General features: G+C 43.9%; 1 protein-coding gene across 1 annotated transcript in view; it reads left to right on the top strand.

The window, feature by feature from the left end:
* Window positions 1-22,309, top strand: part of ank2a (ankyrin 2a, neuronal) — a 96,262-nt gene that overhangs the window by 45,471 nt on the left and 28,482 nt on the right. The window contains exons 42-44 of the mRNA XM_062551291.1: window positions 106-246; window positions 396-597; window positions 696-768. Coding sequence (XP_062407275.1) covers window positions 106-246; window positions 396-597; window positions 696-768 — 416 coding nt within the window. The remainder of the gene's footprint in view (window positions 1-105; window positions 247-395; window positions 598-695; window positions 769-22,309) is intronic.

Here is a 22,309-nt window from a genome sequence, read left to right as displayed (position 1 = left end):
ACTATATTCTTTTTCGGATTTGAATTTTACATTTAGTTAATATTTAGATAAGCATAACTCTTTTTTAAAATAGCCTATCTTGACCAACTGTTTAATCCTTTGCAGAGGATTGCTTAATCAAGAGGCTCACTGCCATAAATCGCATGGATATAGTCCACCTTCTTGAGACACAGATGAACAAGTCAGTCCAAGAGCAGACCTCAAGGACCTATGCAGAAATTGAGAAGACACTGGATCACAGTGAAGGTAAAGCATTACTACCCAGCTAATGCCATTTATAAAGCATGGTCTTGGTTATGTGCCATGTTTTTAAGCTACATACATCTGTGTGTTTGTGTGTGTGTGTGTGTGTGTGTGTGTGTGTGTGTGTGTGTGTGTGTGTGTATGGACATTAGCTCTCTCCTCAGTTCAGGAAGATGTAGACAGTCCAAGGCTGGTAAGAAGAGTGGAATCCTCCCAGCGGCAGCCTCCTGCAGTCTCTGAGGAAGACCTGTCAGTGGCCTCTCTCTTGGACGTCCCATCCTGGTCGGAACCAATTGGGCATACCCATTCTGAAAGCATGCATGGAGATCTCTTAGAAGAACTCGACATTACACAGTAGGTCAAAAATATAGAAAAAAATAGCAAAGGAATTATTTTGATTCAGCCTTTGTAGCACTTACACTGACATACTCATCATTTTCCAATTTCTTTAGGGACTTTATCACTAACCCATGGGCAGCTCGAGAGATAAGAGCTGGGTCATCAAATGAGGGCCTTGACAGACAAGTAAGTCATCTACATAATTCAAATCCTGCTGACTCCTCAAAGCTGATGTCTCAAGTGTATGATCCACAATACAGAAGGGTATCCACAGTTGGTGCTGCTGGACCTGATCCATTGGATTCTAAGACATCATTTTCCAGACCTGTTAATCCAATGGCACCTATGTCTATAAGTGACTTTGAATATTGTCTCTCAGAGTCGGACCAAGCTGAGACTGATTTCACTGAGATTTTAGCTGACCTCACAGAGGACCCGTTTGACATGAACTTAAGCAGTGTAGTTTCTGAGTGTGACCAATCAAGCACAATTTCAGAGGACCCCGATAAACACTCCCATCTCATCGGTCCCAGGGAAGAACCCCCCATACCCTTTATTGATGAGGTTGTTGAAACCACAAATCTGCCTCAGGCATCACCAGTCGTGAGACAAGATCGTGAGTCATTTCAGGGATCATCAAAACCATTTCACACCCAGAAACACATATCATCACCTCCCCACCATGGCACTAAATATGATCAACTGGCAAGTGACTCAACTGCTGTTAAACTCAGTTCAACTAGTGGGCAAGCTGATAAGCCTGTAGTGCGAGCAAAAACATCTCTTGTCACTAAAGGGAAAGCATTCATATCAAATGTATTCATGCCAAAGAGTAAGTCACATAGTAAGATGTCTCCCATGTCCTCCGGTGAAAAAATGCAGTGTTTACCCAAGAGGCATATGAAAGACAACTATCCCCAGGTAGGTGAAACAGCTACTGAGCCACAGCTGGTGCATTACATTGAGGAGTGTAGAAATGAGCCTCATGTTGTGGTGGCCACAAGTGGAAACATAACATTCCCATTGACCTTAGAACATTTTGGAACCAAAGACATGTGTTTCACATCAGAAACCAGTAGACCACCTTCTCCAGAATCTATTGCATCTCATAATGAGTTAAGGGCTTTGTCTCCTGACTCCCCAGTGCCTGATTACAGAGTCCATGACTGTATCAGTTCAGTGGGCAGCTTTAGAACATGCTCTCCTGAATCTGCACCTTCTGAGAATGAATACTCAGATTCTGGCATGGGAGAGTTATACTCTGGGCACACGTTTAACTCACCAGATTATGAAAACTTTACTTTATCAGAGGATGAAGTAGTATGTCCTGACTCACCAATTCCTCAGTATAGATTTCCCCAGCCTATGATTGGAGCAATATCTTCCTCTGTTGAATCTTTAGCCTCTGAAAATGACTTTGAATATAATATCTGTTCTGAAGACTGGCTTGATAAATCAAGACATTCACCTGAAGCAAACTTACTTGATGAACATCTGTCTCCAGATTCACCTATTCCTGTGTATGGCTGCAATACCTTTGAGCAGTTAGGTTTTTGTGCAAACAATAGATCGTCGTCTCCCATATCCTTAGCTTCAGACATTGAATATTCCGAAATGTGTCTTGAGGAATTATTCAGAGAACAGAGATCAGATTCACCTGAATCAGTGATTTCACTCGATATGTTTAGAACTCTGTCTCCTGATTCACCTGTTCCTGAGTATGGGCCTCCTATATTTGAAAATTTGAACTACATAAGTAATAGGTCATCTTCTCCCGTATCTCTGCTGTCAGATATTGAATACTCTGAAATGTGTCTTGAAATGTTGTTTGATGAAGACAGACCAGAGTCACCAGAATCAGGCATTATTGAGGAAAGCTTTGAGAGGACCGTTAGAGCCCCGCTTGAGCATAGACCATTATCACCAGAGTCCTTAACGTCTGAAAATTACTATTCCTCAACTTTCCTTGAGTGGTTTGAGGAAGAGAGAACATCGTCACCAGAATCCTGTACGTCATTAGATGAACATAGGCGTCTGTCCCCTGATTCCCCGATTCCTCAATATATTCATTCCACATGTGGTCCGATGGTATTTTCAACTAGCCGATCATCATCTCCCATATCTTTGGCATCCGATATTGAATACTCTGACCTGCACCTTGATGAATTGTTCCAAGAGAGGGTAACAGATTCACCTGAACCATTGAGCTTGTCTAATGAAGGTATGGCCTCGTGTCCTCATTCACCTGTCCCTGACTACGGTCACGCTAAATACGAGACGGTAATCGGCATGGGAAGTAGATCATCCTCCCCCACATCGTTTATATCTGACATTGAGTATTCTGAGTTGTGTCTGGAGGATTTGTTCAATGAGGACCGATCATGGTCGCCAGATTCATGGTATTCTCCAGATAAACATAGACCTCTGTCTCCAGACTCACCTATTCCAATGTATGAAGCTCCTATTCTTCAGCAGATGAATTACACAAGACATAGATCGTCATCTCCCGTATCCGTCACTTCAGATATTGAATATTCTGAGTTGTGTCTTGGTGAGTTGTTTGGTGGTGAAGATCGGCCAGATTCACCAGAATCAGTCATTTTAGATGATGAAACCAAGACTAGAAGCATTGGGCAGCAGCTGCCCGAGGATACAAAGTCCTATACAAGTAAATTTATACAGTTGGACATAGGAGATGAGCTCCTCTGGTCAAAACAAGACACCCACGATTTACCAGTTCCACTGTATGATACTCCATTAACAGAGGCGATGCAGTCCACTAGTATCAAGCGCTTATCTCCCATCTCTGCAATATCAGACAGTGAAAGTGAGAGTGAGGAGTATGATCTGGAAGAGTTGTTCCTTGAGGACAGGCCTTCATCTCCCGAGTCTGTTTCCTCCAATAGAGCCCTTTCTCCTGATTCACCTGTTCCCCAGTTTAATGTGTCTGCAGTGGCAACCACTCAGTGGAACAGATCTGTGTCTCCGCACTCTGCAACATCCGATGTTGAGTACTTTGACATCAACTTGACCTATGAACATCTGCCTGGTGAGATGAGGCCAGACTCCCCTCTATCAGCACCTTCAGATGAAGCATTAAAAGATGTGCTTGATGAAGGTGAGACAAAGCAACGACCAATGTCACCTGATTCGCTATCCTCAGAGTCTGACTACAAACTGGCCTTCCTAGAGTATTGGTTTGAAGAACTGAGACCATCCTCAGCAGGTTCTCAGACCTCATTGGATGAGTTTAGACCTCTCTCCCCTGACTCTCCCATTCCCCAATATACTAGTCATTTACCTGAAAACATATTCACTGGAGCAGTTAAAAGTGATATGGGCCCATCACCTGCGCCAACATTATCAGATAATGAGTCTTGTCTTTCTTGGGATTATAACGAGCATAGGCCACAGTCTCCTGAATCAATCATAGCTGAGGGCTGTTATAGAAGTCACCTATCATCTCCAGATGATGCAAGCTTTGTGATTAGTGAAGACCTTGCAAAGGTAGGAGAGACGAATGATGTCTCCTTCGCGGGAGAACCAGGGTTGAAACCTCTTGAGAGCGGAATGGAGCCACCGGTAAAAGCCGTGGCCTCCAAAGGTGTAGCGGCAGCCTCTGATGAGATTTCATCTCCTCAAAAGTATTCGCTGGAACACACAACGGTGACATCCAAGCTGATATCCCATATATATGACCCGCCTTTTAAAAGTCAACAATTCTTCAGTATGACGGACATGTTTGAAGGAATAGAAGTTGAACATGAAAGTAGGAGAGAAAAAGATGAGACTGAAGAGACTAGCAGTCGAATCGGAATGCCTGAAGATGTTCAGACCAGCGTTTCTGCTGCAGAAGCATCTAGAGATTTTAAAAATAAAATATCAAGCATTAGGTCATCGTCTCCCATATCCTTAGCTTCAGACATTGAATATTCCGAAATGTGTCTTGAGGAATTATTCAGAGAACAGAGATCAGATTCACCTGAATCAGTGATTTCACTCGATATGTTTAGAACTCTGTCTCCTGATTCACCTGTTCCTGAGTATGGGCCTCCTATATTTGAAAATTTGAACTACATAAGTAATAGGTCATCTTCTCCCGTATCTCTGCTGTCAGATATTGAATACTCTGAAATGTGTCTTGAAATGTTGTTTGATGAAGACAGACCAGAGTCACCAGAATCAGGCATTATTGAGGAAAGCTTTGAGAGGACCGTTAGAGCCCCGCTTGAGCATAGACCATTATCACCAGAGTCCTTAACGTCTGAAAATGACTATTCCTCAACTTTCCTTGAGTGGTTTGAGGAAGAGAGAACATCGTCACCAGAATCCTGTACGTCATTAGATGAACATAGGCGTCTGTCCCCTGATTCCCCGATTCCTCAATATATTCATTCCACATGTGGTCCGATGGTATTTTCAACTAGCCGATCATCATCTCCCATATCTTTGGCATCCGATATTGAATACTCTGACCTGCACCTTGATGAATTGTTCCAAGAGAGGGTAACAGATTCACCTGAACCATTGAGCTTGTCTAATGAAGGTATGGCCTCGTGTCCTCATTCACCTGTCCCTGACTACGGTCACGCTAAATACGAGACGGTAATCGGCATGGGAAGTAGATCATCCTCCCCCACATCGTTTATATCTGACATTGAGTATTCTGAGTTGTGTCTGGAGGATTTGTTCAATGAGGACCGATCATGGTCGCCAGATTCATGGTATTCTCCAGATAAACATAGACCTCTGTCTCCAGACTCACCTATTCCAATGTATGAAGCTCCTATTCTTCAGCAGATGAATTACACAAGACATAGATCGTCATCTCCCGTATCCGTCACTTCAGATATTGAATATTCTGAGTTGTGTCTTGGTGAGTTGTTTGGTGGTGAAGATCGGCCAGATTCACCAGAATCAGTCATTTTAGATGATGAAACCAAGACTAGAAGCATTGGGCAGCAGCTGCCCGAGGATACAAAGTCCTATACAAGTAAATTTATACAGTTGGACATAGGAGATGAGCTCCTCTGGTCAAAACAAGACACCCACGATTTACCAGTTCCACTGTATGATACTCCATTAACAGAGGCGATGCAGTCCACTAGTATCAAGCGCTTATCTCCCATCTCTGCAATATCAGACAGTGAAAGTGAGAGTGAGGAGTATGATCTGGAAGAGTTGTTCCTTGAGGGCAGGCCTTCATCTCCCGAGTCTGTTTCCTCCAATAGAGCCCTTTCTCCTGATTCACCTGTTCCCCAGTTTAATGTGTCTGCAGTGGCAACCACTCAGTGGAACAGATCTGTGTCTCCGCACTCTGCAACATCCGATGTTGAGTACTTTGACATCAACTTGACCTATGAACATCTGCCTGGTGAGATGAGGCCAGACTCCCCTCTATCAGCACCTTCAGATGAAGCATTAAAAGATGTGCTTGATGAAGGTGAGACAAAGCAACGACCAATGTCACCTGATTCGCTATCCTCAGAGTCTGACTACAAACTGGCCTTCCTAGAGTATTGGTTTGAAGAACTGAGACCATCCTCAGCAGGTTCTCAGACCTCATTGGATGAGTTTAGACCTCTCTCCCCTGACTCTCCCATTCCCCAATATACTAGTCATTTACCTGAAAACATATTCACTGGAGCAGTTAAAAGTGATATGGGCCCATCACCTGCGCCAACATTATCAGATAATGAGTCTTGTCTTTCTTGGGATTATAACGAGCATAGGCCACAGTCTCCTGAATCAATCATAGCTGAGGGCTGTTATAGAAGTCATCTATCATCTCCAGATGATGCAAGCTTTGTGATTAGTGAAGACCTTGCAAAGGTAGGAGAGACGAATGATGTCTCCTTCGCGGGAGAACCAGGGTTGAAACCTCTTGAGAGCGGAATGGAGCCACCGGTAAAAGCCGTGGCCTCCAAAGGTGTAGCGGCAGCCTCTGATGAGATTTCATCTCCTCAAAAGTATTCGCTGGAACACACAACGGTGACATCCAAGCTGATATCCCATATATATGACCCGCCTTTTAAAAGTCAACAATTCTTCAGTATGACGGACATGTTTGAAGGAATAGAAGTTGAACATGAAAGTAGGAGAGAAAAAGCTGAGATTGAAGAGACTAGCAGTCGAATCGGAATGCCTGAGGATGTTCAGACCAGCGTTTCTGCTGCAGAAGCATCTAGAGATTTTAAAAATAAAATATCAAGCATTAGGTCATCGTCTCCCATATCCTTAGCTTCAGACATTGAATATTCCGAAATGTGTCTTGAGGAATTATTCAGAGAACAGAGATCAGATTCACCTGAATCAGTGATTTCACTCGATATGTTTAGAACTCTGTCTCCTGATTCACCTGTTCCTGAGTATGGGCCTCCTATATTTGAAAATTTGAACTACATAAGTAATAGGTCATCTTCTCCCGTATCTCTGCTGTCAGATATTGAATACTCTGAAATGTGTCTTGAAATGTTGTTTGATGAAGACAGACCAGAGTCACCAGAATCAGGCATTATTGAGGAAAGCTTTGAGAGGACCGTTAGAGCCCCGCTTGAGCATAGACCATTATCACCAGAGTCCTTAACGTCTGAAAATGACTATTCCTCAACTTTCCTTGAGTGGTTTGAGGAAGAGAGAACATCGTCACCAGAATCCTGTACGTCATTAGATGAACATAGGCGTCTGTCCCCTGATTCCCCGATTCCTCAATATATTCATTCCACATGTGGTCCGATGGTATTTTCAACTAGCCGATCATCATCTCCCATATCTTTGGCATCCGATATTGAATACTCTGACCTGCACCTTGATGAATTGTTCCAAGAGAGGGTAACAGATTCACTTGAACCATTGAGCTTGTCTAATGAAGGTATGGCCTCGTGTCCTCATTCACCTGTCCCTGACTACGGTCACGCTAAATACGAGACGGTAATCGGCATGGGAAGTAGATCATCCTCCCCCACATCGTTTATATCTGACATTGAGTATTCTGAGTTGTGTCTGGAGGATTTGTTCAATGAGGACCGATCATGGTCGCCAGATTCATGGTATTCTCCAGATAAACATAGACCTCTGTCTCCAGACTCACCTATTCCAATGTATGAAGCTCCTATTCTTCAGCAGATGAATTACACAAGACATAGATCGTCATCTCCCGTATCCGTCACTTCAGATATTGAATATTCTGAGTTGTGTCTTGGTGAGTTGTTTGGTGGTGAAGATCGGCCAGATTCACCAGAATCAGTCATTTTAGATGATGAAACCAAGACTAGAAGCATTGGGCAGCAGCTGCCCGAGGATACAAAGTCCTATACAAGTAAATTTATACAGTTGGACATAGGAGATGAGCTCCTCTGGTCAAAACAAGACACCCACGATTTACCAGTTCCACTGTATGATACTCCATTAACAGAGGCGATGCAGTCCACTAGTATCAAGCGCTTATCTCCCATCTCTGCAATATCAGACAGTGAAAGTGAGAGTGAGGAGTATGATCTGGAAGAGTTGTTCCTTGAGGACAGGCCTTCATCTCCCGAGTCTGTTTCCTCCAATAGAGCCCTTTCTCCTGATTCACCTGTTCCCCAGTTTAATGTGTCTGCAGTGGCAACCACTCAGTGGAACAGATCTGTGTCTCCGCACTCTGCAACATCCGATGTTGAGTACTTTGACATCAACTTGACCTATGAACATCTGCCTGGTGAGATGAGGCCAGACTCCCCTCTATCAGCACCTTCAGATGAAGCATTAAAAGATGTGCTTGATGAAGGTGAGACAAAGCAACGACCAATGTCACCTGATTCGCTATCCTCAGAGTCTGACTACAAACTGGCCTTCCTAGAGTATTGGTTTGAAGAACTGAGACCATCCTCAGCAGGTTCTCAGACCTCATTGGATGAGTTTAGACCTCTCTCCCCTGACTCTCCCATTCCCCAATATACTAGTCATTTACCTGAAAACATATTCACTGGAGCAGTTAAAAGTGATATGGGCCCATCACCTGCGCCAACATTATCAGATAATGAGTCTTGTCTTTCTTGGGATTATAACGAGCATAGGCCACAGTCTCCTGAATCAATCATAGCTGAGGGCTGTTATAGAAGTCATCTATCATCTCCAGATGATGCAAGCTTTGTGATTAGTGAAGACCTTGCAAAGGTAGGAGAGACGAATGATGTCTCCTTCGCGGGAGAACCAGGGTTGAAACCTCTTGAGAGCGGAATGGAGCCACCGGTAAAAGCCGTGGCCTCCAAAGGTGTAGCGGCAGCCTCTGATGAGATTTCATCTCCTCAAAAGTATTCGCTGGAACACACAACGGTGACATCCAAGCTGATATCCCATATATATGACCCGCCTTTTAAAAGTCAACAATTCTTCAGTATGACGGACATGTTTGAAGGAATAGAAGTTGAACATGAAAGTAGGAGAGAAAAAGCTGAGATTGAAGAGACTAGCAGTCGAATCGGAATGCCTGAGGATGTTCAGACCAGCGTTTCTGCTGCAGAAGCATCTAGAGATTTTAAAAATAAAATATCAAGCATTAGGTCGTCGTCTCCCATATCCTTAGCTTCAGACATTGAATATTCCGAAATGTGTCTTGAGGAATTATTCAGAGAACAGAGATCAGATTCACCTGAATCAGTGATTTCACTCGATATGTTTAGAACTCTGTCTCCTGATTCACCTGTTCCTGAGTATGGGCCTCCTATATTTGAAAATTTGAACTACATAAGTAATAGGTCATCTTCTCCCGTATCTCTGCTGTCAGATATTGAATACTCTGAAATGTGTCTTGAAATGTTGTTTGATGAAGACAGACCAGAGTCACCAGAATCAGGCATTATTGAGGAAAGCTTTGAGAGGACCGTTAGAGCCCCGCTTGAGCATAGACCATTATCACCAGAGTCCTTAACGTCTGAAAATGACTATTCCTCAACTTTCCTTGAGTGGTTTGAGGAAGAGAGAACATCGTCACCAGAATCCTGTACGTCATTAGATGAACATAGGCGTCTGTCCCCTGATTCCCCGATTCCTCAATATATTCATTCCACATGTGGTCCGATGGTATTTTCAACTAGCCGATCATCATCTCCCATATCTTTGGCATCCGATATTGAATACTCTGACCTGCACCTTGATGAATTGTTCCAAGAGAGGGTAACAGATTCACTTGAACCATTGAGCTTGTCTAATGAAGGTATGGCCTCGTGTCCTCATTCACCTGTCCCTGACTACGGTCACGCTAAATACGAGACGGTAATCGGCATGGGAAGTAGATCATCCTCCCCCACATCGTTTATATCTGACATTGAGTATTCTGAGTTGTGTCTGGAGGATTTGTTCAATGAGGACCGATCATGGTCGCCAGATTCATGGTATTCTCCAGATAAACATAGACCTCTGTCTCCAGACTCACCTATTCCAATGTATGAAGCTCCTATTCTTCAGCAGATGAATTACACAAGACATAGATCGTCATCTCCCGTATCCGTCACTTCAGATATTGAATATTCTGAGTTGTGTCTTGGTGAGTTGTTTGGTGGTGAAGATCGGCCAGATTCACCAGAATCAGTCATTTTAGATGATGAAACCAAGACTAGAAGCATTGGGCAGCAGCTGCCCGAGGATACAAAGTCCTATACAAGTAAATTTATACAGTTGGACATAGGAGATGAGCTCCTCTGGTCAAAACAAGACACCCACGATTTACCAGTTCCACTGTATGATACTCCATTAACAGAGGCGATGCAGTCCACTAGTATCAAGCGCTTATCTCCCATCTCTGCAATATCAGACAGTGAAAGTGAGAGTGAGGAGTATGATCTGGAAGAGTTGTTCCTTGAGGACAGGCCTTCATCTCCCGAGTCTGTTTCCTCCAATAGAGCCCTTTCTCCTGATTCACCTGTTCCCCAGTTTAATGTGTCTGCAGTGGCAACCACTCAGTGGAACAGATCTGTGTCTCCGCACTCTGCAACATCCGATGTTGAGTACTTTGACATCAACTTGACCTATGAACATCTGCCTGGTGAGATGAGGCCAGACTCCCCTCTATCAGCACCTTCAGATGAAGCATTAAAAGATGTGCTTGATGAAGGTGAGACAAAGCAACGACCAATGTCACCTGATTCGCTATCCTCAGAGTCTGACTACAAACTGGCCTTCCTAGAGTATTGGTTTGAAGAACTGAGACCATCCTCAGCAGGTTCTCAGACCTCATTGGATGAGTTTAGACCTCTCTCCCCTGACTCTCCCATTCCCCAATATACTAGTCATTTACCTGAAAACATATTCACTGGAGCAGTTAAAAGTGATATGGGCCCATCACCTGCGCCAACATTATCAGATAATGAGTCTTGTCTTTCTTGGGATTATAACGAGCATAGGCCACAGTCTCCTGAATCAATCATAGCTGAGGGCTGTTATAGAAGTCACCTATCATCTCCAGATGATGCAAGCTTTGTGATTAGTGAAGACCTTGCAAAGGTAGGAGAGACGAATGATGTCTCCTTCGCGGGAGAACCAGGGTTGAAACCTCTTGAGAGCGGAATGGAGCCACCGGTAAAAGCCGTGGCCTCCAAAGGTGTAGCGGCAGCCTCTGATGAGATTTCATCTCCTCAAAAGTATTCGCTGGAACACACAACGGTGACATCCAAGCTGATATCCCATATATATGACCCGCCTTTTAAAAGTCAACAATTCTTCAGTATGACGGACATGTTTGAAGGAATAGAAGTTGAACATGAAAGTAGGAGAGAAAAAGATGAGACTGAAGAGACTAGCAGTCGAATCGGAATGCCTGAGGATGTTCAGACCAGCGTTTCTGCTGCAGAAGCATCTAGAGATTTTAAAAATAAAATATCAAGCATTAGGTCGTCGTCTCCCATATCCTTAGCTTCAGACATTGAATATTCCGAAATGTGTCTTGAGGAATTATTCAGAGAACAGAGATCAGATTCACCTGAATCAGTGATTTCACTCGCTATGTTTAGAACTCTGTCTCCTGATTCACCTGTTCCTGAGTATGGGCCTCCTATATTTGAAAATTTGAACTACATAAGTAATAGGTCATCTTCTCCCGTATCTCTGCTGTCAGATATTGAATACTCTGAAATGTGTCTTGAAATGTTGTTTGATGAAGACAGACCAGAGTCACCAGAATCAGGCATTATTGAGGAAAGCTTTGAGAGGACCGTTAGAGCCCCGCTTGAGCATAGACCATTATCACCAGAGTCCTTAACGTCTGAAAATGACTATTCCTCAACTTTCCTTGAGTGGTTTGAGGAAGAGAGAACATCGTCACCAGAATCCTGTACGTCATTAGATGAACATAGGCGTCTGTCCCCTGATTCCCCGATTCCTCAATATATTCATTCCACATGTGGTCCGATGGTATTTTCAACTAGCCGATCATCATCTCCCATATCTTTGGCATCCGATATTGAATACTCTGACCTGCACCTTGATGAATTGTTCCAAGAGAGGGTAACAGATTCACCTGAACCATTGAGCTTGTCTAATGAAGGTATGGCCTCGTGTCCTCATTCACCTGTCCCTGACTACGGTCACGCTAAATACGAGACGGTAATCGGCATGGGAAGTAGATCATCCTCCCCCACATCGTTTATATCTGACATTGAGTATTCTGAGTTGTGTCTGGAGGATTTGTTCAATGAGGACCGATCATGGTCGCCAGATTCATGGTATTCTCCAGATAAACATAGACCTCTGTCTCCAGACTCACCTATTCCAATGTATGAAGCTCCTATTCTTCAGCAGATGAATTACACAAGACATAGATCGTCATCTCCCGTATCCGTCACTTCAGATATTGAATATTCTGAGTTGTGTCTTGGTGAGTTGTTTGGTGGTGAAGATCGGCCAGATTCACCAGAATCAGTCATTTTAGATGATGAAACCAAGACTAGAAGCATTGGGCAGCAGCTGCCCGAGGATACAAAGTCCTATACAAGTAAATTTATACAGTTGGACATAGGAGATGAGCTCCTCTGGTCAAAACAAGACACCCACGATTTACCAGTTCCACTGTATGATACTCCATTAACAGAGGCGATGCAGTCCACTAGTATCAAGCGCTTATCTCCCATCTCTGCAATATCAGACAGTGAAAGTGAGAGTGAGGAGTATGATCTGGAAGAGTTGTTCCTTGAGGACAGGCCTTCATCTCCCGAGTCTGTTTCCTCCAATAGAGCCCTTTCTCCTGATTCACCTGTTCCCCAGTTTAATGTGTCTGCAGTGGCAACCACTCAGTGGAACAGATCTGTGTCTCCGCACTCTGCAACATCCGATGTTGAGTACTTTGACATCAACTTGACCTATGAACATCTGCCTGGTGAGATGAGGCCAGACTCCCCTCTATCAGCACCTTCAGATGAAGCATTAAAAGATGTGCTTGATGAAGGTGAGACAAAGCAACGACCAATGTCACCTGATTCGCTATCCTCAGAGTCTGACTACAAACTGGCCTTCCTAGAGTATTGGTTTGAAGAACTGAGACCATCCTCAGCAGGTTCTCAGACCTCATTGGATGAGTTTAGACCTCTCTCCCCTGACTCTCCCATTCCCCAATATACTAGTCATTTACCTGAAAACATATTCACTGGAGCAGTTAAAAGTGATATGGGCCCATCACCTGCGCCAACATTATCAGATAATGAGTCTTGTCTTTCTTGGGATTATAACGAGCATAGGCCACAGTCTCCTGAATCAATCATAGCTGAGGGCTGTTATAGAAGTCACCTATCATCTCCAGATGATGCAAGCTTTGTGATTAGTGAAGACCTTGCAAAGGTAGGAGAGACGAATGATGTCTCCTTCGCGGGAGAACCAGGGTTGAAACCTCTTGAGAGCGGAATGGAGCCACCGGTAAAAGCCGTGGCCTCCAAAGGTGTAGCGGCAGCCTCTGATGAGATTTCATCTCCTCAAAAGTATTCGCTGGAACACACAACGGTGACATCCAAGCTGATATCCCATATATATGACCCGCCTTTTAAAAGTCAACAATTCTTCAGTATGACGGACATGTTTGAAGGAATAGAAGTTGAACATGAAAGTAGGAGAGAAAAAGATGAGACTGAAGAGACTAGCAGTCGAATCGGAATGCCTGAGGATGTTCAGACCAGCGTTTCTGCTGCAGAAGCATCTAGAGATTTTAAAAATAAAATATCAAGCATTAGGTCGTCGTCTCCCTTATCCTTAGCTTCAGACATTGAATATTCCGAAATGTGTCTTGAGGAATTATTCAGAGAACAGAGATCAGATTCACCTGAATCAGTGATTTCACTCGCTATGTTTAGAACTCTGTCTCCTGATTCACCTGTTCCTGAGTATGGGCCTCCTATATTTGAAAATTTGAACTACATAAGTAATAGGTCATCTTCTCCCGTATCTCTGCTGTCAGATATTGAATACTCTGAAATGTGTCTTGAAATGTTGTTTGATGAAGACAGACCAGAGTCACCAGAATCAGGCATTATTGAGGAAAGCTTTGAGAGGACCGTTAGAGCCCCGCTTGAGCATAGACCATTATCACCAGAGTCCTTAACGTCTGAAAATGACTATTCCTCAACTTTCCTTGAGTGGTTTGAGGAAGAGAGAACATCGTCACCAGAATCCTGTACGTCATTAGATGAACATAGGCGTCTGTCCCCTGATTCCCCGATTCCTCAATATATTCATTCCACATGTGGTCCGATGGTATTTTCAACTAGCCGATCATCATCTCCCATATCTTTGGCATCCGATATTGAATACTCTGACCTGCACCTTGATGAATTGTTCCAAGAGAGGGTAACAGATTCACCTGAACCATTGAGCTTGTCTAATGAAGGTATGGCCTCGTGTCCTCATTCACCTGTCCCTGACTACGGTCACGCTAAATACGAGACGGTAATCGGCATGGGAAGTAGATCATCCTCCCCCACATCGTTTATATCTGACATTGAGTATTCTGAGTTGTGTCTGGAGGATTTGTTCAATGAGGACCGATCATGGTCGCCAGATTCATGGTATTCTCCAGATAAACATAGACCTCTGTCTCCAGACTCACCTATTCCAATGTATGAAGCTCCTATTCTTCAGCAGATGAATTACACAAGACATAGATCGTCATCTCCCGTATCCGTCACTTCAGATATTGAATATTCTGAGTTGTGTCTTGGTGAGTTGTTTGGTGGTGAAGATCGGCCAGATTCACCAGAATCAGTCATTTTAGATGATGAAACCAAGACTAGAAGCATTGGGCAGCAGCTGCCCGAGGATACAAAGTCCTATACAAGTAAATTTATACAGTTGGACATAGGAGATGAGCTCCTCTGGTCAAAACAAGACACCCACGATTTACCAGTTCCACTGTATGATACTCCATTAACAGAGGCGATGCAGTCCACTAGTATCAAGCGCTTATCTCCCATCTCTGCAATATCAGACAGTGAAAGTGAGAGTGAGGAGTATGATCTGGAAGAGTTGTTCCTTGAGGACAGGCCTTCATCTCCCGAGTCTGTTTCCTCCAATAGAGCCCTTTCTCCTGATTCACCTGTTCCCCAGTTTAATGTGTCTGCAGTGGCAACCACTCAGTGGAACAGATCTGTGTCTCCGCACTCTGCAACATCCGATGTTGAGTACTTTGACATCAACTTGACCTATGAACATCTGCCTGGTGAGATGAGGCCAGACTCCCCTCTATCAGCACCTTCAGATGAAGCATTAAAAGATGTGCTTGATGAAGGTGAGACAAAGCAACGACCAATGTCACCTGATTCGCTATCCTCAGAGTCTGACTACAAACTGGCCTTCCTAGAGTATTGGTTTGAAGAACTGAGACCATCCTCAGCAGGTTCTCAGACCTCATTGGATGAGTTTAGACCTCTCTCCCCTGACTCTCCCATTCCCCAATATACTAGTCATTTACCTGAAAACATATTCACTGGAGCAGTTAAAAGTGATATGGGCCCATCACCTGCGCCAACATTATCAGATAATGAGTCTTGTCTTTCTTGGGATTATAACGAGCATAGGCCACAGTCTCCTGAATCAATCATAGCTGAGGGCTGTTATAGAAGTCACCTATCATCTCCAGATGATGCAAGCTTTGTGATTAGTGAAGACCTTGCAAAGGTAGGAGAGACGAATGATGTCTCCTTCGCGGGAGAACCAGGGTTGAAACCTCTTGAGAGCGGAATGGAGCCACCGGTAAAAGCCGTGGCCTCCAAAGGTGTAGCGGCAGCCTCTGATGAGATTTCATCTCCTCAAAAGTATTCGCTGGAACACACAACGGTGACATCCAAGCTGATATCCCATATATATGACCCGCCTTTTAAAAGTCAACAATTCTTCAGTATGACGGACATGTTTGAAGGAATAGAAGTTGAACATGAAAGTAGGAGAGAAAAAGATGAGACTGAAGAGACTAGCAGTCGAATCGGAATGCCTGAGGATGTTCAGACCAGCGTTTCTGCTGCAGAAGCATCTAGAGATTTTAAAAATAAAATATCAAGCATTAGGTCGTCGTCTCCCATATCCTTAGCTTCAGACATTGAATATTCCGAAATGTGTCTTGAGGAATTATTCAGAGAACAGAGATCAGATTCACCTGAATCAGTGATTTCACTCGATATGTTTAGAACTCTGTCTCCTGATTCACCTGTTCCTGAGTATGGGCCTCCTATATTTGAAAATTTGAACTACATAAGTAATAGGTCATCTTCTCCCGTATCTCTGCTGTCAGATATTGAATACTCTGAAATGTGTCTTGAAATGTTGTTTGATGAAGACAGACCAGAGTCACCAGAATCAGGCATTATTGAGGAAAGCTTTGAGAGGACCGTTAGAGCCCCGCTTGAGCATAGACCATTATCACCAGAGTCCTTAACGTCTGAAAATGACTATTCCTCAACTTTCCTTGAGTGGTTTGAGGAAGAGAGAACATCGTCACCAGAATCCTGTACGTCATTAGATGAACATAGGCGTCTGTCCCCTGATTCCCCGATTCCTCAATATATTCATTCCACATGTGGTCCGATGGTATTTTCAACTAGCCGATCATCATCTCCCATATCTTTGGCATCCGATATTGAATACTCTGACCTGCACCTTGATGAATTGTTCCAAGAGAGGGTAACAGATTCACCTGAACCATTGAGCTTGTCTAATGAAGGTATGGCCTCGTGTCCTCATTCACCTGTCCCTGACTACGGTCACGCTAAATACGAGACGGTAATCGGCATGGGAAGTAGATCATCCTCCCCCACATCGTTTATATCTGACATTGAGTATTCTGAGTTGTGTCTGGAGGATTTGTTCAATGAGGACCGATCATGGTCGCCAGATTCATGGTATTCTCCAGATAAACATAGACCTCTGTCTCCAGACTCACCTATTCCAATGTATGAAGCTCCTATTCTTCAGCAGATGAATTACACAAGACATAGATCGTCATCTCCCGTATCCGTCACTTCAGATATTGAATATTCTGAGTTGTGTCTTGGTGAGTTGTTTGGTGGTGAAGATCGGCCAGATTCACCAGAATCAGTCATTTTAGATGATGAAACCAAGACTAGAAGCATTGGGCAGCAGCTGCCCGAGGATTCAAAGTCCTATACAAGTAAATTTATACAGTTGGACATAGGAGATGAGCTCCTCTGGTCAAAACAAGACACCCACGATTTACCAGTTCCACTGTATGATACTCCATTAACAGAGGCGATGCAGTCCACTAGTATCAAGCGCTTATCTCCCATCTCTGCAATATCAGACAGTGAAAGTGAGAGTGAGGAGTATGATCTGGAAGAGTTGTTCCTTGAGGACAGGCCTTCATCTCCCGAGTCTGTTTCCTCCAATAGAGCCCTTTCTCCTGATTCACCTGTTCCCCAGTTTAATGTGTCTGCAGTGGCAACCACTCAGTGGAACAGATCTGTGTCTCCGCACTCTGCAACATCCGATGTTGAGTACTTTGACATCAACTTGACCTATGAACATCTGCCTGGTGAGATGAGGCCAGACTCCCCTCTATCAGCACCTTCAGATGAAGCATTAAAAGATGTGCTTGATGAAGGTGGGACAAAGCAACGACCAATGTCACCTGATTCGCTATCCTCAGAGTCTGACTACAAACTGGCCTTCCTAGAGTATTGGTTTGAAGAACTGAGACCATCCTCAGCAGGTTCTCAGACCTCATTGGATGAGTTTAGACCTCTCTCCCCTGACTCTCCCATTCCCCAATATACTAGTCATTTACCTGAAAACATATTCACTGGAGCAGTTAAAAGTGATATGGGCCCATCACCTGCGCCAACATTATCAGATAATGAGTCTTGTCTTTCTTGGGATTATAACGAGCATAGGCCACAGTCTCCTGAATCAATCATAGCTGAGGGCTGTTATAGAAGTCATCTATCATCTCCAGATGATGCAAGCTTTGTGATTAGTGAAGACCTTGCAAAGGTAGGAGAGACGAATGATGTCTCCTTCGCGGGAGAACCAGGGTTGAAACCTCTTGAGAGCGGAATGGAGCCACCGGTAAAAGCCGTGGCCTCCAAAGGTGTAGCGGCAGCCTCTGATGAGATTTCATCTCCTCAAAAGTATTCGCTGGAACACACAACGGTGACATCCAAGCTGATATCCCATATATATGACCCGCCTTTTAAAAGTCAACAATTCTTCAGTATGACGGACATGTTTGAAGGAATAGAAGTTGAACATGAAAGTAGGAGAGAAAAAGATGAGACTGAAGAGACTAGCAGTCGAATCGGAATGCCTGAGGATGTTCAGACCAGCGTTTCTGCTGCAGAAGCATCTAGAGATTTTAAAAATAAAATATCAAGCATTAGGTCGTCGTCTCCCATATCCTTAGCTTCAGACATTGAATATTCCGAAATGTGTCTTGAGGAATTATTCAGAGAACAGAGATCAGATTCACCTGAATCAGTGATTTCACTCGATATGTTTAGAACTCTGTCTCCTGATTCACCTGTTCCTGAGTATGGGCCTCCTATATTTGAAAATTTGAACTACATAAGTAATAGGTCATCTTCTCCCGTATCTCTGCTGTCAGATATTGAATACTCTGAAATGTGTCTTGAAATGTTGTTTGATGAAGACAGACCAGAGTCACCAGAATCAGGCATTATTGAGGAAAGCTTTGAGAGGACCGTTAGAGCCCCGCTTGAGCATAGACCATTATCACCAGAGTCCTTAACGTCTGAAAATGACTATTCCTCAACTTTCCTTGAGTGGTTTGAGGAAGAGAGAACATCGTCACCAGAATCCTGTACGTCAATAGATGAACATAGGCGTCTGTCCCCTGATTCCCCGATTCCTCAATATATTCATTCCACATGTGGTCCGATGGTATTTTCAACTAGCCGATCATCATCTCCCATATCTTTGGCATCCGATATTGAATACTCTGACCTGCACCTTGATGAATTGTTCCAAGAGAGGGTAACAGATTCACCTGAACCATTGAGCTTGTCTAATGAAGGTATGGCCTCGTGTCCTCATTCACCTGTCCCTGACTACGGTCACGCTAAATACGAGACGGTAATCGGCATGGGAAGTAGATCATCCTCCCCCACATCGTTTATATCTGACATTGAGTATTCTGAGTTGTGTCTGGAGGATTTGTTCAATGAGGACCGATCATGGTCGCCAGATTCATGGTATTCTCCAGATAAACATAGACCTCTGTCTCCAGACTCACCTATTCCATTGTATGAAGCTCCTATTCTTCAGCAGATGAATTACACAAGACATAGATCGTCATCTCCCGTATCCGTCACTTCAGATATTGAATATTCTGAGTTGTGTCTTGGTGAGTTGTTTGGTGGTGAAGATCGGCCAGATTCACCAGAATCAGTCATTTTAGATGATGAAACCAAGACTAGAAGCATTGGGCAGCAGCTGCCCGAGGATTCAAAGTCCTATACAAGTAAATTTATACAGTTGGACATAGGAGATGAGCTCCTCTGGTCAAAACAAGACACCCACGATTTACCAGTTCCACTGTATGATACTCCATTAACAGAGGCGATGCAGTCCACTAGTATCAAGCGCTTATCTCCCATCTCTGCAATATCAGACAGTGAAAGTGAGAGTGAGGAGTATGATCTGGAAGAGTTGTTCCTTGAGGACAGGCCTTCATCTCCCGAGTCTGTTTCCTCCAATAGAGCCCTTTCTCCTGATTCACCTGTTCCCCAGTTTAATGTGTCTGCAGTGGCAACCACTCAGTGGAACAGATCTGTGTCTCCGCACTCTGCAACATCCGATGTTGAGTACTTTGACATCAACTTGACCTATGAACATCTGCCTGGTGAGATGAGGCCAGACTCCCCTCTATCAGCACCTTCAGATGAAGCATTAAAAGATGTGCTTGATGAAGGTGAGACAAAGCAACGACCAATGTCACCTGATTCGCTATCCTCAGAGTCTGACTACAAACTGGCCTTCCTAGAGTATTGGTTTGAAGAACTGAGACCATCCTCAGCAGGTTCTCAGACCTCATTGGATGAGTTTAGACCTCTCTCCCCTGACTCTCCCATTCCCCAATATACTAGTCATTTACCTGAAAACATATTCACTGGAGCAGTTAAAAGTGATATGGGCCCATCACCTGCGCCAACATTATCAGATAATGAGTCTTGTCTTTCTTGGGATTATAACGAGCATAGGCCACAGTCTCCTGAATCAATCATAGCTGAGGGCTGTTATAGAAGTCATCTATCATCTCCAGATGATGCAAGCTTTGTGATTAGTGAAGACCTTGCAAAGGTAGGAGAGACGAATGATGTCTCCTTCGCGGGAGAACCAGGGTTGAAACCTCTTGAGAGCGGAATGGAGCCACCGGTAAAAGCCGTGGCCTCCAAAGGTGTAGCGGCAGCCTCTGATGAGATTTCATCTCCTCAAAAGTATTCGCTGGAACACACAACGGTGACATCCAAGCTGATATCCCATATATATGACCCGCCTTTTAAAAGTCAACAATTCTTCAGTATGACGGACATGTTTGAAGGAATAGAAGTTGAACATGAAAGTAGGAGAGAAAAAGATGAGACTGAAGAGACTAGCAGTCGAATCGGAATGCCTGAGGATGTTCAGACCAGCGTTTCTGCTGCAGAAGCATCTAGAGATTTTAAAAATAAAATATCAAGCATTAGGTCGTCGTCTCCCATATCCTTAGCTTCAGACATTGAATATTCCGAAATGTGTCTTGAGGAATTATTCAGAGAACAGAGATCAGATTCACCTGAATCAGTGATTTCACTCGATATGTTTAGAACTCTGTCTCCTGATTCACCTGTTCCTGAGTATGGGCCTCCTATATTTGAAAATTTGAACTACATAAGTAATAGGTCATCTTCTCCCGTATCTCTGCTGTCAGATATTGAATACTCTGAAATGTGTCTTGAAATGTTGTTTGATGAAGACAGACCAGAGTCACCAGAATCAGGCATTATTGAGGAAAGCTTTGAGAGGACCGTTAGAGCCCCGCTTGAGCATAGACCATTATCACCAGAGTCCTTAACGTCTGAAAATGACTATTCCTCAACTTTCCTTGAGTGGTTTGAGGAAGAGAGAACATCGTCACCAGAATCCTGTACGTCAATAGATGAACATAGGCGTCTGTCCCCTGATTCCCCGATTCCTCAATATATTCATTCCACATGTGGTCCGATGGTATTTTCAACTAGCCGATCATCATCTCCCATATCTTTGGCATCCGATATTGAATACTCTGACCTGCACCTTGATGAATTGTTCCAAGAGAGGGTAACAGATTCACCTGAACCATTGAGCTTGTCTAATGAAGGTATGGCCTCGTGTCCTCATTCACCTGTCCCTGACTACGGTCACGCTAAATACGAGACGGTAATCGGCATGGGAAGTAGATCATCCTCCCCCACATCGTTTATATCTGACATTGAGTATTCTGAGTTGTGTCTGGAGGATTTGTTCAATGAGGACCGATCATGGTCGCCAGATTCATGGTATTCTCCAGATAAACATAGACCTCTGTCTCCAGACTCACCTATTCCAATGTATGAAGCTCCTATTCTTCAGCAGATGAATTACACAAGACATAGATCGTCATCTCCCGTATCCGTCACTTCAGATATTGAATATTCTGAGTTGTGTCTTGGTGAGTTGTTTGGTGGTGAAGATCGGCCAGATTCACCAGAATCAGTCATTTTAGATGATGAAACCAAGACTAGAAGCATTGGGCAGCAGCTGCCCGAGGATTCAAAGTCCTATACAAGTAAATTTATACAGTTGGACATAGGAGATGAGCTCCTCTGGTCAAAACAAGACACCCACGATTTACCAGTTCCACTGTATGATACTCCATTAACAGAGGCGATGCAGTCCACTAGTATCAAGCGCTTATCTCCCATCTCTGCAATATCAGACAGTGAAAGTGAGAGTGAGGAGTATGATCTGGAAGAGTTGTTCCTTGAGGACAGGCCTTCATCTCCCGAGTCTGTTTCCTCCAATAGAGCCCTTTCTCCTGATTCACCTGTTCCCCAGTTTAATGTGTCTGCAGTGGCAACCACTCAGTGGAACAGATCTGTGTCTCCGCACTCTGCAACATCCGATGTTGAGTACTTTGACATCAACTTGACCTATGAACATCTGCCTGGTGAGATGAGGCCAGACTCCCCTCTATCAGCACCTTCAGATGAAGCATTAAAAGATGTGCTTGATGAAGGTGAGACAA

The sequence above is a fragment of the Sardina pilchardus genome, chromosome 2 (genome assembly GCF_963854185.1).
Source record: "Sardina pilchardus chromosome 2, fSarPil1.1, whole genome shotgun sequence".
Lineage (NCBI taxonomy): Eukaryota > Metazoa > Chordata > Actinopteri > Clupeiformes > Clupeidae > Sardina > Sardina pilchardus.
Note: the sequence above shows the minus strand (reverse complement) of the source record. Positions and strands in the feature narration are given on the sequence as shown.